This window comes from Camponotus vicinus, unplaced genomic scaffold (genome assembly GCF_025532165.1).
Source record: "Camponotus vicinus isolate PSW18456_S1 unplaced genomic scaffold, iyCamVici1.0 SCAF_2, whole genome shotgun sequence".
Taxonomy (NCBI): domain Eukaryota; kingdom Metazoa; phylum Arthropoda; class Insecta; order Hymenoptera; family Formicidae; genus Camponotus; species Camponotus vicinus.
This window is the reverse complement of record NW_028141956.1, coordinates 14191134-14209904: the sequence shown is the minus strand read 5'-3', so window position 1 is coordinate 14209904 and position 18771 is coordinate 14191134. Positions and strand designations below refer to the sequence as shown.

General features: G+C 24.7%; 1 protein-coding gene across 3 annotated transcripts in view; it reads right to left on the bottom strand.

Moving 5' to 3' along the window:
- Nucleotides 1-18771, bottom strand: part of LOC145966127 (tachykinin-like peptides receptor 86C) — a 49137-nt gene that overhangs the window by 22669 nt on the left and 7697 nt on the right. For all 3 annotated transcript variants that reach the window (XM_083089936.1, XM_083089935.1, XM_083089937.1), the window contains exon 2: nucleotides 5234-5447. In XM_083089936.1, the coding sequence (XP_082946062.1) occupies nucleotides 5234-5447 (214 nt within the window). The remainder of the gene's footprint in view (nucleotides 1-5233; nucleotides 5448-18771) is intronic.

Genomic DNA, 18771 nt, shown 5'->3' with positions numbered 1-18771 from the left:
TTCTTTCTGAGCTACTACTCTATATACTTTCTTACTGGGAAAACGCGATTGTTTCAATCATTCTCACTTTTTATGGTATCTATTTTATAGTATCTTTTTATAGTATTTACATCTAAAGCTTATCAAATTTTTATTCAATTTACTTCGTATATTGCGCAAAATTAACTTTGTACATTGCATAAAAGAGAATCAAATTCCTCATATCATAAAAAATATTTGTGCATAAAATGCTTTTATGCTTAATTTTCGAGAAATAAAATTAGACTAATCAAGCGATGCGGTAGCGTCGCGACGCCAAGTACATAAAAAATTGATAAAAAATTGGATCCGAGCATTGAGAGTCACTGTTCTCGACGCGGCGCTACCAAGTAGCTTATCCGGAATTTTACGTCACATAAACTTTCGATTGAAATATTTCAGAAACTAAAGCCGTAATTAAAAATCTAACGGCATTTTTCTCATATAATGTGAATACAAGCTTTCGATTGCGACCAGTTTGAATAAAATCAGTGCAGTCAATCCCGAGAAATGATAATCGCATGTCAGAATTGTGACAATTTTCATTTTCCTTCATAATAAGGTTCAGACTCATGAACGTATCTTCGCACGCACACATTCAAAGCGATTTTGTCCCTCAAGCTGCGTTCATACCGCGCATATATGATTATTCGCTTTAGTGTGCAAAAATGTTTTAAGAAACAAAACCATTTATATACATGTGTGTGCATACGTGTGATATGTGTATATGTGTGTGTATACGTGTGAGAGATTAATTTATCGAATAACAATTTTCAAAAACCTCTTGGGGGTAAAATCTAATCTATCTCGAAAACGGTATCACAAAAATATAAAAACTGTGCCGTTAGATAAGACTTCTAAGGAGACTAATTTATCGTATTATAACAATATTCAAAAACCACCCCTTGGGAGTGAACTCTAATATCTAGAAAATGAAACCTTGTAAAAATACGCGACTTACCTTTAGTAAAGATGTTTAAAAATGCGTATATATTTTTTGCAGAAATAATATAAATTTTTACAAAAAAAGGTAGTGATATCCCTCTAGAAACAACCTTATAACGGTAAAATAAAATACGTCAAGTACATAAAAAAATATCTTTAAAAAATCTAACATATATTTTCTGTAGAAATAATATAAATTTTTACAAAAAGCAGTGAGATCCCCTAAAAAAAACCTTATACAGATAAAAAAATACGCCAAGTACATAAAAAAAAATCTAAAAATCTAAAAGAGTGATAAAAATAAAATATTTAAAAACCGATATGAGATCAATACTATTAGCCAAGTACAATAAATTATGTGATATTAATTCGTAATCGATACTAAATGACTTAAGATTATTTTAATTCCTAAAGCATTTTTTATATGATGTACAAATTCTAAATCGCAAAAATGACCTTCAGGTCGAAGTAAGATATGAAAACTTGGCGTGCCCCCCCCCCCCCGCCCCGTCGTTTACATATCTTGAATAAAATAAAAAATTTGATTATATACAATATATATTTGTTAATCCTTTCATTTAGTAAGTACAATTTACATTTTTATAAAATAAGCTTTAGACTACGAATATGCAACAGACAGCCTGTGGACCAGAAACGACCTGCGAAGCTTTTCAATCCGGCTTACAACAATCAAACTTTACTTGCAGAGAAAATAAAAAAACTCATAAAAAAAGAGATTTCACTTTGCCTAATCTCTATGTGGTGATTTCCAGGTAATACAGAGGAGACAAGATATATAAGTTCGAAATTTAGCTACGCGCGTGCGCGGTCCGTAGTGTAATTTCAAATTTTACATTGGGCCCATAAAAAATCTAGCTTTTTCCTGTTTTAAATGATTTAAATACGGGGCACGCCAAGTTTTCATATCTTACTTCGACCAGAAGGTCATTTATGCGATTTAGAATTTGTATAAAACTTTTTTAAATTATATATATATACATCATATAAAAAATGCTTTAGGAATTAAAGTAATCTTAACTCATTTAATATCGATTACGAATTAATATCACATAATTTATTGTACTTGGCTAATAGTATTGATCTCATAACGGTTTTTAAATATTTTATTTTTATCACTCTTTTAGATTTTTTGATTTTTTTTTATGTACTTGGCGTATTTTTTTACCTTTATAAGGTTTTTTTAGGAGATGTATAGAATTTCTATGTATGAACTTGTTTCTCGAGCTGAGAATCATGTAACTTTTGGATTTAAAACAAAAAGAGAATAAGATTTTTGTATATGCTACATTTCTTATATTTCTTTTGCGTACAATATTGCATGTAAACTAAATATAATAATATATTTTGACATAATAATAAAACAAAATGCGAATTTTTGGTAGATGTTCTTTTTAATTTATCAAAAATATTGTTTAACAGAAACAGAATTAAATATAATATTTTTTTAAATTAAATTTTCAATTTTTTAATATATGATGTGTGTATGTATGCAAACTTATAAATATTTTTATATAATATTAAATAGTATAATTTCTATGTAATATTAATTAGTAATAAGATGTACTATTCGTAAACAATGCTTCCTTAAATTACAAATAATAATATTAAAATTTATTAATAATATTATATGTATATATTATCACCAAAAATATAATATATGTATAATGCATAATTTATATGGTATATGTATATACGTATACATGTATATAGTTATAATTTTTATTAAAAAGAGAATTATTTTTTTAGTTTATTTTATGTTAAATAAAAAATCACTGTAGCATGTTTTTTAATAATATAGAAAAAGAGAGATTATCTTTTACACTTGTAATTTTTACTTTTACGGTAAGTGGGTACTATTATTGCACTGATAGAGCATTTTTATTAATAAAAATTTTCCTGGGATGTTAATTAATTCAATTGCGCTGGGAATAAACGCTATCCATCGCATAGGGCGCACCACAGACATTGATTAATAATGTTAAGTACTGTTGTCTAGATACGCATCAGCATCCAGAGATGTATATTTGTAACTTAACTACATATGCAATTCTCAAAAGTCTCATAATTCAGACTTATACACATATGTATATTCATAATTAAACTACACTAACTAAAAAGTTTTCTAGAATTAGTGATATGTGTATATAAAATACATTCAATAATCTTTGTGATTGAAATGCATAACATTTGCATCAAAATAGACATCAAAAATATCTAGGAAAGATTCAATTCGCACATATATGTTATAATTTAATATGTAATATAATTTTTAAATTTAATGTGAATAATTTTTTCAATTTTTTAATATTTTTATCTGAATATTGGAATAGATTAGAATATTCAGATATCATCAATGTATATCTATCTACCTATCTATATATATGTATATATATGTATATAAAAAACAAAATATCATAATGTATAAATAATATTATTATAAACGGTTATTAAATACTATTAAATATTAAGTATTAAATATTATTAAATATTAAGTATTACACCCAATTAAATGGAGTATATGCTATGGCCAATAAATGAAGAAGACATATAACAAATCAGATATCAATATTATTAAAGAGAATAACATATCAATAATATTAAACAGATTTAATATCCATGATATGGTCCAACTAAGGTTTGCTAAAAATAGGTCGATAACTTAGTTTAGAAATTTTATAACTTTAGAAAATTTATAACGATGTGCACAAACATATTTTCGAAAGATTTTAGGATTTAGTCTCATGATATGTGAGAACAATATCATAAAAAGTAAAATATAGAGAAACCAATATACATTAATCAAAACGATAAGAATTGATAACACTTTAGCTAATGATTACAAATATATAAAAAAAGAATATTAAATATTTGTTGCTATGCAAAAAAATAAAGACTAATATATTGTAAAATATAGTTATGAGAAATAATTTAAATATGTAAGAAATAGAATATATGAATCGAAGCAAAGTAAAATAATGTGCTTATGTCATTGAATTTTTTTACGTGTGACAAATAACATATTGTTTCTACACTTTATTTATTTCTATTCTAATATAGAGAGAGAAAAGCTTAAAATAAATATTACTTTTGATATAACTACGAGACATTTTTATTTCGAAGTGTTTTATATTCTATAATTTTATTACTTGTGTATGTGTGCAATATACAAATTAAATATTATAATAAATATTCAATAATCAAAAAAATATTATTATACTGGTTTTATGTATGCCATATAATATTAAGTACATATGTACATATGACATATAATTAAGATATATCAATGAAATAAATTGTGTGTTACACATATATTATCTCTGAAAAAAATACATATAATGAATATTAATAACAATAGAACGTTGTGAAGTAAAGAAGAAGTTTTTTACTGGAACATATTCTTATGCATTTATGGAATACTTTATTCGCTTTCCAAACAAATATGTAAAATGATGCGATCTAATACATTTGACTATCTCTACCAGAAATTGTACTGGATATCGATTGAATATAAACGACGCCAAAATCAAATCGCGATATCCCAATCGCGATTTGAGCATTTCCTTCATGATTAAGTGATTTCAATGCACTAGTAGCTCTTCCACCTCGTGTCACTATTAAAAAGGATCTATGGAAGCAAGTGTTCATGTATATCCATTCTCTCGACGTATTTCAGAATTAAGCGTACAGCTGTGCATGTCGACGGAAAAACGATTGTTTTATTTTAGATAAAAGAAATCGATGAAGAAAAGAAAAATTAAGCCTCACTGTCGTAACGTGAGAAAATAAGTTCCATAAATTTTGAACGCATAAGGACGAATAATTTAACTACAGTAAATATACAAGTACATGTGTGTATATATTTTTGTACATGTAAATTATTAATTGCATTTCACAAAAAATGGAATCAAATAATATTGTACAAAATAAAACATAATCGTAAAAAATTTTGTTCAATTTTGACTAATGTAAATATCATCAAATCTTTTTCATAAGTAACCAATTAATTGAATAACTTTTTGCGATAATCTCTAAAGTAAATATTTTTCAATATAATTACAAAAATAACTTCAAAAAATAGAATCTCAAATAAAATTATTTATTTGGAAATAAAGGAATTAAAATGAATAAATAGTCTCCATAAATTAAGACCTTTCATATGAAATTGTACTAATATTCTTAGATGATCACTGTCAGAAATAATATGATACAAGAGTAGATATATATGTAAAATTTCCCGATAAAAACTTACCTGTCAAATGAAATTACAACGAGAGTAAAAATGCTAGAAGCGACAGTCACATGTGCTACAAAGTTGTTGATAGTGCAATATACTACTCCGAAGGGCCAATTAGAGTTGAGGAGGAAGATAAAGTTGAAGGCGCAGTTGAGCAATGACATCATAAGATCTGCCACGGAGAGATTCACCAAGAAGTAATTAGTGACGGTACGCATTCGCCGATGAGCTGTAAAAAGTAAAAAAAGGAAATCTAAAGAAAACTTTTATAATACATATATTTGAATGTGTGAAAACACTTTAATACTTTTCTGCTTTTAACTTTGATTTTTATTTTTTCCTCTGCAAATTACAAACATTCCACAAAAGTATTATCATGATTTCTGCGCCATTTAATAGGCTACATTTAAGTTTCCGCGCACATAGCGTGCCTTCCGCTGATATTAAAATTCTGAATACCTGTTGTCGCAAGAAATCCATTCGCTTAAATATCTTTAAAAATAATGTATCTGTACTTGATATCTTTGTTATTTTGCTTGTAGAATTTATAATGCTATGATAATATTTTATTGAAAGAATAGCAAACTAAGAATTGGAGCGAATTAAATTATTTTGCTTCAAAGAGCTAAAACTTTCTTCTGTACAAATATAAATGTTTTATATTTTGTTTAATTTAATGAGTTTATTATTCCAAACAATTATTTTTAATATAATTCTATTTCTAAATAATTTGTTTGTATAGAAAGATGTTTTTAAAACTTATTTTGCTTATAACCATATTATTATAATCTTGATTTATAATGAGCGCATGTTAACAATTTTCTTTAAGATATAGAGAGTGTCAAATATTACGTTATTATGATTATTATATAAAATCTATAATGTATACATGATTACATTATTATACACATAACAACGTATCATATGCTAAATTTCTAATATCATATATCGTTCGCTTAGAACATGAGTAATCATCTTGTATCTCAAAGAAAATCGTTATTACGCTTATCGCGTATGTATTTATATATTAATGTATGCAATACCTTGATACATAGATATTGGTAAATAACATATAAACGTATCTGTATTATTTATAGTATGCCTGTTATGAAGAAAAAATAAAAAAAAAAATTAAGAAAATATGTTTCATAAAGAACAATAATATAATGTATGATATGTAATAAAAAAATAAAATAAAATTACAGAATATTTCTACAATATTAGAGAAATATATATTTATAGATATTTATACTTTTTATAAAAAAGTTTATTATTTATTAAAATTAGATGAATTGGAATTAATTACATAGAGAAATGTTCTTAATTAACTGGATAAAGTCAAATCATTATGTTCTTTACATTGTTTAAATTTATTTCTTATATTTGTGTGTGTGTATAATAATATTTTACATTCCTAATATATATTCGTTAATGCATATTTAAAATATGTAAGAACATGTGTTCTTATCGAACTACAATTTTATAATGTGTTTTAGCGTCAGGTTTCTTCTAAATAAAAAATAAATTTTTGCAAAAAATAATCTTCTAATCATTTAACATTTTTTTAAATAAAAATAATAAGGTTTTAAAAGTTCTATTGAATAGTCATATTCGTTTAACTTTGAGTGGAGGGGTAAAGGTCATATGGAGTTCTATTTTATTTTTTTTTAATGGGATTTCCTATTTTTCATTGCATATTCTTGTAGCTTACCTCGAGAGCTCTACAAGATATTATAATAAAGTATCTTTTCATTAAATATTTTCCGAGTTATGAAACTTGAAATGATTTCTTAATTTTACATAAATTATCTTGTAAAATATTAATTTTTCGATTATCTTACATCTATACTTTTATGTATAAAATAAAAATAAGAAAGAAATTGATGCAAAGAAAACACATAGTTGTTCTTAAAAAAAAAAAAAGTATGTAACTGTTAATTGCAAATTACATATTTTTTCTTAAAAACAACTGTGTTTTTTTTACATCAATTGATTCCTCTCATCATTTTATACGTAAAAATATTGAGGTAAGATGATCAGAAAATGAATATTTTACGAGATATTTTATAATTTATGTAAAATTAAAAAATTATTTCAAGCCTCATAGCTCGAAAAATACTTTTGGAGGACCCTATATATATATATATATATATATATATATATATATATATATATATATATATTATTAAGCGGTATTAAGCGGTAGTTTCGGGACATCCTGTATATATATATATATATATATATATATATATATATATATATATATATATATATATATATATATATGTACAGGGTCTTCCAACAGGAGTCCTCCAAAGTATTTTTTACTTGATTATTTTTGTATATATATAGGGGGGGTATATATTTTATATATATATATATATATAACATATACCCCCCCCTATATATATACAAAAATAATCAAGTAAAAAATACTTTGGAGGACTCCTGTTGGAAGACCCTGTACATATATATATATATATATATATATATATATATATATATACAGGGTGTCCCGAAACTACTGTTTAATATTTTAAAGGCAGATTCTCTGGCCAATTTAAAAACGATTTTTCCTCAGCGAAAATGTCGCAGCACTAATAGTTTTCGAGTTGTAAACGATTGAAAATAAAGGGTTTTCGCAAACTAAGGCTTATAGAAATAAAATATTAATAAAGTCACATTCTTTAGTTAATTTTAGGTAGAGTTTACTTTAATAGAATTTTAATTTAAGGCTTAGTTAGAAAGATACATGATGACAAAAATTGGGAATATGCAAAAAATAATGATCTCCCTCGACATTTTCGCTGAGGAAAAATCGTTTTTAAATTGGCCAGAGAATCTGCCTTTAAAATATTAAGCAATAGTTTCGGGACACCCTGTATATATATATATATATATATATATATATATATATATATATATAAATTCAATTAAATTTAAATTTAAATACGGAAAACAAAAGATTTACAATTTTATTTTTTGTCTGCGATCAAAACTTTATAAATGCAGAATAAACTATTTTTTTTATTAACAAAATCTGATACTTTAGATACATAAAAAACACATAAAGCAACAAAATAATAAATTGTAAAGTTTGTTAACTCTAATTATAATACTAATTGCAAAGTAAAAATTTGTACAATTATAAAAAAAAAACGGTTATTTTGAGATAAGATCATCGGAATAATAATAATAAAATATAATATAATAATGTTATATAATATGTTAACTTGTTATAATAATTGTTTTTTCTTAAAATAAAAATTTTCTTTGTATAACGTATTTTTCTATTTTAATAACAAAAATTTGATAAAAGTTGTAATTATCCCCGATAAATAGCATATCGACATTTATTATATTAGAAAGAAATCTTCTCTCTCATCACATTTACATATCAAGTCATATTTTCAAAATACAATTTGTCTCTGTCACATATAAACTTGATTTACGGTATTTGCTGATTTACGATCTGGATAATAGCGAGCATAAATTGACTGACAGTCTTGTCATATGTATAATAACTTCTATATCATTTATCACACTTGAATAACCTTTTATCGCACAATCTTTTGTACATAAAAGTATTAAGGTAAGATAACTTCATAACTCGAAAAGTACTTAATGAAAACTAACTTAATTATAGTGTTTTGGAAAGCTCTTGAGATGAGCTATAAGAATATGTAAAAGCATATAGGGTGTCCGATTTAGAAAGTTGGAGGTGACCTTCACGTGACCTTCAGCTGACTCTTCAAGGTCAAATTAATGGTACCATCTTATGTCTCCCTCGAAGCCATACAACTTTTGTCTGAAACACTTTCTAGTAAAACTCTTCCTTATCGAGATATTCGACCGTGTCCAGACTTTTTTAACACCCAGTATATATATATATATATATATATATATATATATATATATATATATTTGATTTAACAATGTCTTCTTTTTGACGAGAAATCGTATATACAGCAGGATTCTAGTTACATCAATAGTGATACTTGAGGAGGCATTTATTGCGTGTAACAAGAACATATATATTTTCCTCTTGTTAAAATAAAATTTATTATACTACTATACTAGAGAAACTTCGTCTTTCGCAATAGACATTTACAAGTTGTCTAATATTAAATTTATGCTAATACATATATAATGTTACCATTAACAGTTACGCGCACGATTTTATAACGTATTCAGGATTCTCACAATTTATTAATAAATTTGTTAGAAAATTTTTCTATACAATTATCGATATAAATAAGAATATATAATAATAAAATCACTAATTATTTTCGCAGCAATTGCATATTAAATATTTATATTGAGCACATAAAGATAATAGTGAAATGAATTGTTTAAATAAGATTGATTAGATTGATTATTTTCCTGTTTGTAAGATGTATATAAGATTTATAGGTCATTAAAGTCTTACAAAAGCCATAACTAAACTTGTGCATTTTTCATGAACGTAAATTAGGCTACTGGCTTCAATGCAATATGCTCCGTGCAATCATAAATAAGAACAAAAACTTAAGATTAATGCGCAATATATTTCAATATGCAAGTAATTGCATTGTTTGCAATTGATGTGAAAGTTGTATATTACACATTGTAAGTCCAATTATGTTTACATAAATATAGTAGAGTTTTATTTTATTTTTAAGGAATTATTTTGAATCTACTAAGACCACTCTCTCTGATAGCAATCTTGCACAATATTTCGAAAAGAAAACAAGAATATAGAAGTAAAATTTATTATTTTTTAATTCACAAGATTGGATTTTGCTTCAATAGAAACATTTTGTATATTGTGTGTATGCGGACAAATATATTATCAATGTCTGTAGAAAATCTACTTATTTCAAATTATAATAGAATCACATTTAATTGTAAATTAATTGTAGAATTGTAGAAAAAATTGTGTAAAAATCAAAATACTTATCGTACAAAATATTTTTACAAGTAGATTATTTATATGTACAAATTACCGTCATTCAATATTTTCGCTTCTAAAAATCTTCGGCAAAGAATCTCTTTCATAAACTTAATTACTTTTCTCATTAAATTAAATTGTTCGTGCTGGAAATTTATATATGTAAAAAAAATTTGTCAAATATTTTTTCTTATATATATGTGTTAATAGATTAAAAATAATATTTTTAATTTAAAAATAAAAAATATTAAATATAATAAATATAAATTTTTGCAAAAAAGTTTTTGAAAAAATGTTATATAAAGAACTGTTATATGTTTCAATACTTAATTTATTGGTTAAATCTCTGCAAACAAAAACATAGATATACTATAATTATTAAGATATATTATTATTAATCTTTATTCTTTTATGTAGTATTTATTAATACATGAATTTGAGTTTGAATTATGCACATTTTTATTACATATGTATGTTTGTCAAATAAATGTAATATGAAATGACTTTCATAAACATTCCAATCACTGACGCAGAATTTAATGAAGATGCCATAATCATAGTCGACGACTTGTTAGAAAGTAATTAGAATCTGTTCATGAAAGACTACGTTTCTCATGATAACTTCTCGAAATAGATACCTTAATTTACACTGTTCACAAATGATGAAAACTGATTGCTTGCAGCGTAAATAAATTGAAAATTTATCTATGCAGAAATCATGATTATGAAAATTTGCAGTGTAATACAGATCAACGATAATTGCATTAATAGATTGATCAAGAGGCTAGATATTTAATAATTAATAAAAAATATTTTTCGAAGGAAAAACAATGTAAAAATGAGTTCTAAGTATTTTTCAATTATCCTTTTTTATTCTACATTTTTCTGTATATATATGGCAAGAGTTTATAAGAGGAAAAAATGTATATGAAAATGTATTTTGCATATAATTATATATATTTATATTTGAATTACACATGAACTATTTGCTTGATCCTTATTCCCAGATAATAATAATTCAATAATAAATATTTATGCAATGACATTAATAACTCTAACCAATAATAAATAATTATATAACATATTAACATATAACATTAAAAATAGCAAAATGCATTTAATCTTAAAGATAATGGTTATAATAGTAAATTAAATGATAATGATTTACGTATGTGACTTTATACAAATTTTCATTCGTATATATAATTTAATATAATTTACGACATGTATAAGAGACAAGAGACAATTTAATGTTTAGATGATAACAAGAAAAAAACAACGAGAGAAGTAGCAGCTGCAACTAATTGTAAGCTTTCTTGTCTTAAAACTCAGCACACTGAAAATAGTAAACAACAGCGTTGAAATTGAAAACTCTAAAATCTAAGTTAAATTATAAACTAAAGCTATAGAAACATAGATTTTGGAAATCAAATATGTATATGGTATTCTTTCTCTCTTAAAAAATATTTATTTCTTCTGATTTGTCTTCTATATTTTTATTTATTTTTTAATTATATTCAATAATATATTATATGGTAGTAACATTGCAAACAATTATGTACGTTTATAATGAATCATAAAATTACAATTTTTAGTATTAATATATATATATATATATATATATATATATATATATAAAATTCTATAATATCAAGAAAAGAAACAAAAAAACAACAATTATTTAAAAATTGATTTATTTTTAATTTTTTTTTCTTCAGAAAAAAAAGTAAAAGATTAAGCTTTAGAGAAAGAATAGTTTATGTAAGTGCTTTAAAATGTTGTATATGCGTCAAAAGTATTAATATATAACACAATATCCGTAACATATTATACGTAATATAAAATGTGTGTGTGTGTGTGTGTGTGTGTGTGTGTGTGTGTGTGTGTGCGCGCGCGCGTTGAGACCACATGTTGCAATTTTATTGTATAAGAATTGTGTTAGTTATCTTTTATCAGCAGAATACCTTTATGTATTACTTTCCACTAAAATATTTATATATTTTTGCCATTTCGCATCCCTTTAAAATATAATAATAAGTGATAAAATTTAAAGTATGTGTTATTTAATTTTTTGAAATATTCCCAGTGTATAATATTTCAGTTAAGCGGTCATGAGTAAAATAATTAAGCATCTCTGTTTTAGATGTAGGTATATGTAGAAACATCAATTAAGCACTTTTGTATAACTCTCGGATTTTAGTATATACGCAATATTAAGTATAATGAAATATTACAAATATTTAGTGTAGAATCCTACATTTTAATTTAATCTAAATAATAGTTAATGTAATTTGTATCTTTTTATTTCATTTTACATTATTTCTAATATCATATATTAGAAATAATGTATAAAAATTCATTTTATATTATATATACGCATAAGTACAAAGTGCAAACTATTACAAATGTATATTAATCTTGCATATGTTGTCCACCATAGATATCTCTAATGTCACTCATCAAACATATCTTGTCAAGATAGAAATCTTCTGCAATCAGTCCATTAACATTCTCTTTGAGAACATAGAGTACACGATTATAATGTTATTACATGAAACGTTAGCATGAAACATTTAAATGTTTTAATGTGTTCTATTCGTCGATTTACTTCAATTTAATGTTAATACGCAAGCAAAATTTTGTTCTTATATTTTCTATAATAATATTTTTTTTAATTTTATTTATGTCATTTTCTGAATAAAAAAAACTTATTGAAATTTTATTATTTTACTCAGTATACATTCTACTTTGAAATATATAAATTTAAAAAATTAAATGTTTACAATAATTAAAATTATATTACAATAAATATGCGTGCGTAAGAAAATACGTATAGCTATATGTATATTTATATACAAAACGCGAATAACTTTCCAAATGTTTTTTTTTCGCAAGTTTTATTAAACCTTCTTTATATTTTATAGAACGAATAAATTGACAATTAGTAGAACAGGCAAATTTTGAAATAATATGAAAATAATTGATTATATTGACACATTCGTATATACATTAATTATATTAACATATTCGTATAAACATCTAAAATCGAACATAATATATTTCTTTCATTTAACTTCTATCTGATGCAGTTTTTAATTCCACTTCTTTAAATTGATCTTGTTATACATTACATACCTTTATTCAAATGCTCTAAAGTAACTTTAAAAAAATTAAATTACACATATACAAAATGTTACTGAATTATTCATTAAAACTTCGGGAATATATTTTTGGAACATATTAAAAAAGAGTAAGAGAAAAAATACAACATAAACATTTCAAAATGTTTTTTTCGATTTCTTTCAAAATATTGCTGAAAGAAACTAGTCATGGCAAATATTTTGCAATATCACGTTTTGACAAACACCGGATTATTCACTATTTTTTCAAAATTTTTATTTCGCATTTTTATATATAAATGGACAAATTTCTTTACTAAAATAAAAACAAATAAAGAAGTACAATTTGATATATTAAGTTCTGATTATAAAAGAAACACAGAAATAGTTAAACTGATGATTACGTTTTAAGCAATATTGATGAAACTAATCATAATCTTCATAAATATGAACTAATGGACTATAAATAAATCTTAATGGATATAACGCATGTGTTTCAAGGCTTAATGTTATAGGTATCATGAGTATAATACATTTCGGATCTACATATGAAATGCCAAGCTCACTTATTGATCGAACGTGCTTTATTGAATTGCGATTTGAACACAAAGAAAAGTATAAAATTAAGTTCGATAATGCACAAATATTAGTTTCAATATTGAATGATTTATATTTATCAAAGCTGCAAATTTATAAGTAAAAATAAAAGAATTTTCTTCTCATGGTAAAGGTAAAATAACGTTTTACTCGTTGCCTAGATGCAAGTTGAGGCTCGCAAAATTCTCTAGAGGAATAGCATTCTATACATTCTGTTCAAGACTCTTCTGTTTTAATGATTGTCTTACTTGTAGAAAATTGAGCACAAAGTCGAATTTATGATAATCGAATAACGCGAATGTAAATTTGTGAACAAAATCCCGTGAGATATCACGATGGCGGTATTTATAGAACTAACTGTTGAATGCATCAGATGTACTTTGTAGACAGGAACAGTTATATGTATTTTAATTCTGCATTAATATAGAATAAACTTGAAATACGCAGCGCACCTCATATTAATTGCAACTAATGAAAATAACTACCGATGAAAATAAGCTATCATTAAAAGAATAAAATTAATAACGAAATTTAGTTTAATAATAAAAGAAATGCAGCTTTTATACTATTTCATACTTTTATATATTTTAGAGATAACAAAATTATATTTACTAATATAAAGATTTTTTAAATAGAATTTTTCTAATAAGATAAAATTTTGCGCACGCAAGAAATTGCGCATTCAAGAAATAGAATATCTATTATTGTCTGCAAGCAGACAATAAAGTGTCTAGTTATACGAGGGTCGTTCATTAAATCATTTTTTCAAGTTTGGAAATAAAAAAAAGTCACTAGAGGCCAATACTCACCAGATTTGGCCCCCAGTGACTTTTTTTTATTTCCAAACTTGAAAAAATGGCTCGGCGGAAAACGATTCACGTCGAACGAGGAGGTCATCGCCCAAACAGATGCCTATTTTGACGACCTTCCGAAATCCTACTTTTTGGACGGCTTAAAAAACTTGAAGAAACGCTGGGATAAGTGCATCAAGCTAAAAGGGGATTATGTTGAAAAATAAAAAAAAATCTACCTAAAATAATTTGTTTTTCTATCTTTTTCTAAGGACTTAATGAACGACCCTCGTATAATCTCGTACGACAGCACGATATGGATTGAATTACACGAAGCCATAAAGAATAAACTCTAGTCAACATGTTCGGAAACTGTATTAAAATATAAACTTTAATTATAAATTTTACAAGTAATATGAAATTAAAAATATAAATGTGATAAAACATAATAAATAAAAATTGTACAACTAGTCTTTAAAATAAGATTAATATAATAGTATTATATAATCAACTTTATCTTTTATTTAATGAAATGTTGCTCTTAACAAAATCTATTATGCCTTCTATATCAATAATTATAAATATTTTGCATTAATAATCTCAAAATGGAAATTTCAACAAACATAATTACTTGATAAAATTTGATACGCTTTTGACATAATCAATTAAAATGGATATTAATATCCGTTGTACACATCATATATGTATATACACGCACGAAGAACTTTAAGAGATTTAAGTCCGACATCTTTTATGAATATTCAGGAAAATTCCACATTGCCTGCCTAGGTTTTAAAAATAAGCAGTGTAAAATTATCTTAAACAATTGATGAACAAATAATTTATATTTTTATATTTTTGGTTTTCAAAAATCTATATAAAACTTATGTATACATATATATACATATATATACAACATATATATACAAATCTTTTAATAATATTTTAAATTCTTATTTATTAGAAGTTTCATTAAATGCATTAAGTGCATTTGATTGTAGGAATTAGATTATGACGCATGTGTGTGGATAAATCAACTGGAACATTTAACTTGCATTAGGTAAATGGAAACGCACTTTAAGTGGAAACTATGCATAAATTTGTAAAACTCTTTTATTTTATTATTACGTTTTTGCCATCTTTATTTTATTATTATTGCAAGTTTTATATAGAAAATCTCATAAAGTACTTGAAGTAGGTGAATTATTTATCAATATGATTTAAATTATCACAAGGTTGTGCATACTTATACTGAATTAAATAAAATTTTTCAAATAGTAGATGCGACAATGTTCATCGTCATCGTTTTCTTTTTCCTGAAATTTTGGCATGTCACTCAACGGATAAAATTTCATTAACTCGATGTCTCTCATCTATGTAATCACTTTCTTCGACCACGACACTGGATTAAATCAAGAAGGATTGCTGCTGTAATATCACATCCAATTTGAAATTCTATAAGTAATATGACCCTATTCTGAAATTCTATCAAAGACAAGATCTGTACATGACTATTTGCACTACTCGAGAAAGATAAAATACATACAGTTCAAAGAATTATTAGCAATATATTATTTTCAAAAACGTGCTAAGAGTACTACTTACGATAATAAAAGTATCCGGTTTTATTTTCCTCGTGTCTTTAATAAAGGCCTTTACTTATAAATCACAAGAGTTTCGTTGCGGAAATTAATATCAAAATGAATTTCAGTCTAACCTCCCTAGAATATCTCAAAAATTTCATAACGTATAATTGGAAAATATATTAAATTCATATATTATATATATATTTAATTCATATAAAGAGAAAAATATTTCACGTGTTGCTTGCAATTATACAAATAAATTTAGTTTGAGAATTATTTAGTGTTGAGAAAATATTTATTAGAAGCTTAAAATATATGATTCCATTATAATAAAAGCACAACGATAGGCTTCTTTAGACGCTTTATAAATTCGTGATAAAATTTAAGATAGAATTTTACTTATAATTTTATACATCACACACACACACACACACACACACACACACACACATTTTAATACATATACATGTCTTCTAATATATATATATTTTGATTTGTATGTATTTTACGTGTTTAAATGTTTCCTGCATTATATGAAAAATTAAAATTTATAAATGGAATTCTGTCTTGCAAATTTTATTGTGATTTATAGATCGTCTAAAGCGGCTTTAAAATTAATTGAATTATTCTTTCTTTCTATTAAATAATCATTCGTTATGTATAGAATTTTATAAATTATTTGATAACTTTTTAATTGTGCTTTAATATTCTGATTAGAGAGAAAAAATTGTTACAAATAAAAAATAACCGATTTAATATAAATGATCAATAAAATAATAAAAAAAACAATTAAATACAATTAAAATTGTATGATACATATTAAAATTGTATTGATATGTTCTAAATTTAAGAAAAATAGATGAAGAAATTATTTCTATCAACAAAACTTATTAACTGATACTGAACGCTTTCAATTTCGAATAATAAGCACACATTGCAATATCGTACAATATTAATAAAAGCTTGCATAATGTAACAGCTTTATAAATGAGTAAAAGCTTTATAAATGATAAGTTTAACGAAAGATGTAAGTAAAATTGATTTGCAACAGAAAATATTTTTTAGAAGGTAAAATGTCATGGCGTATAAAGCTTCTCCTCTCTCATGGCAACCCTTCTGGTCATTATTTGTCAGGACAAAGCACAATCTTGTCATTATAAATCCTACCTTTCGGCATGAACACAATCTAGGATCAACGTCTCTAGGGAAAAAATACGATCACTCGTAATAAAGCCAGATTTCCACGAAATTTTATGTCCGTATCTTTAATCTACTAGAAGTTTTCTTACTTCTGATCGATAGAAATTTCTTGACCGCATTTGCAGATGATGCACGACAAAAGTTTTTCACAAAAATCTGCTAAGAAATCAAGAAGCTATCACTCGAAAACCAACGCAAAACATCGCAATTTCTTTAGTGTGACAAAACTTTCGTTCATAAATATTGTTTTTCTTGTTCCGCGTTTGAAAGTATATTACTTTTGTACAAAAAATTACTTTTATACAATATCATTGTGTCGTATATTCTAATACGGCTTATTTTCCTGTTTTTGTCATACGATGCGTAACGTGTAAATTGTTAATGCTTTACAATAGAGAATTGCAACTTGAGAGATCAAATTTAAAATTTAAAATTTAAATTTCTTATGTTAATTTCATAATACATAATATTGTAATCACATACGTCAAGAAGTTTTAAATTTTCTGCGGTTTGTTATCACAAAATTCTACTTCGACTCTAATTCGTTATCTGATACGAAGTTAAGCACTATTATGAGCAAAAAAGAAAATATCACATGTATAGGAACGATTTCTCTTTATTCTCTTATCAATATTAATATTTTATATATATATATATATATATATTTTTTAATTTTACTGTATATTCTTATTTTAGCAATATAAGATTATGTAATAGCTGTTATATAAAGTTACATACTTTATTAATATAACATGTTAACTAATCGAAATGATAAAATGATTCAAATATTTAAACAAAAGACGAGCCTATATTGTTGCAATATACAATATTTATTAAAGTTTTGAAAGATAAAACATTTGAGATTTTTTTTATGATGATGTGATGTCATATAAAGATTTATGCTCAGATGTTTCATGTGCTATAAACATAAGATTACTACAAGACAGATAAACTATAATTTTTATATTCGTTTTCATTACATGGCGAGAAAAAATCGTTCTATGCAACATTCCGCTAATCAACATCGATCAAACTTTATAAATTTTATTAGAGGAATACTTGGCTCAAAGAAAGTTTAACTGATAATTTAAAAAAAAAGTATTATATTTTTTTAGTCTCTCTCTCTTTCTATACAAAGCTTTTTCAATATGATTCTTAGAATATTGTATAATATGTTTAGAATAAATTATATATTTTTCTGAACTACAAATATATATGAATATTATCAAAATTTGGTAGTATTGAACAGATAATGAAATTAAAATTTATTGTTTATATATGAACAAAAATAATCAAACTATCACAAAATCATTCAGAAATAATAGTAAAT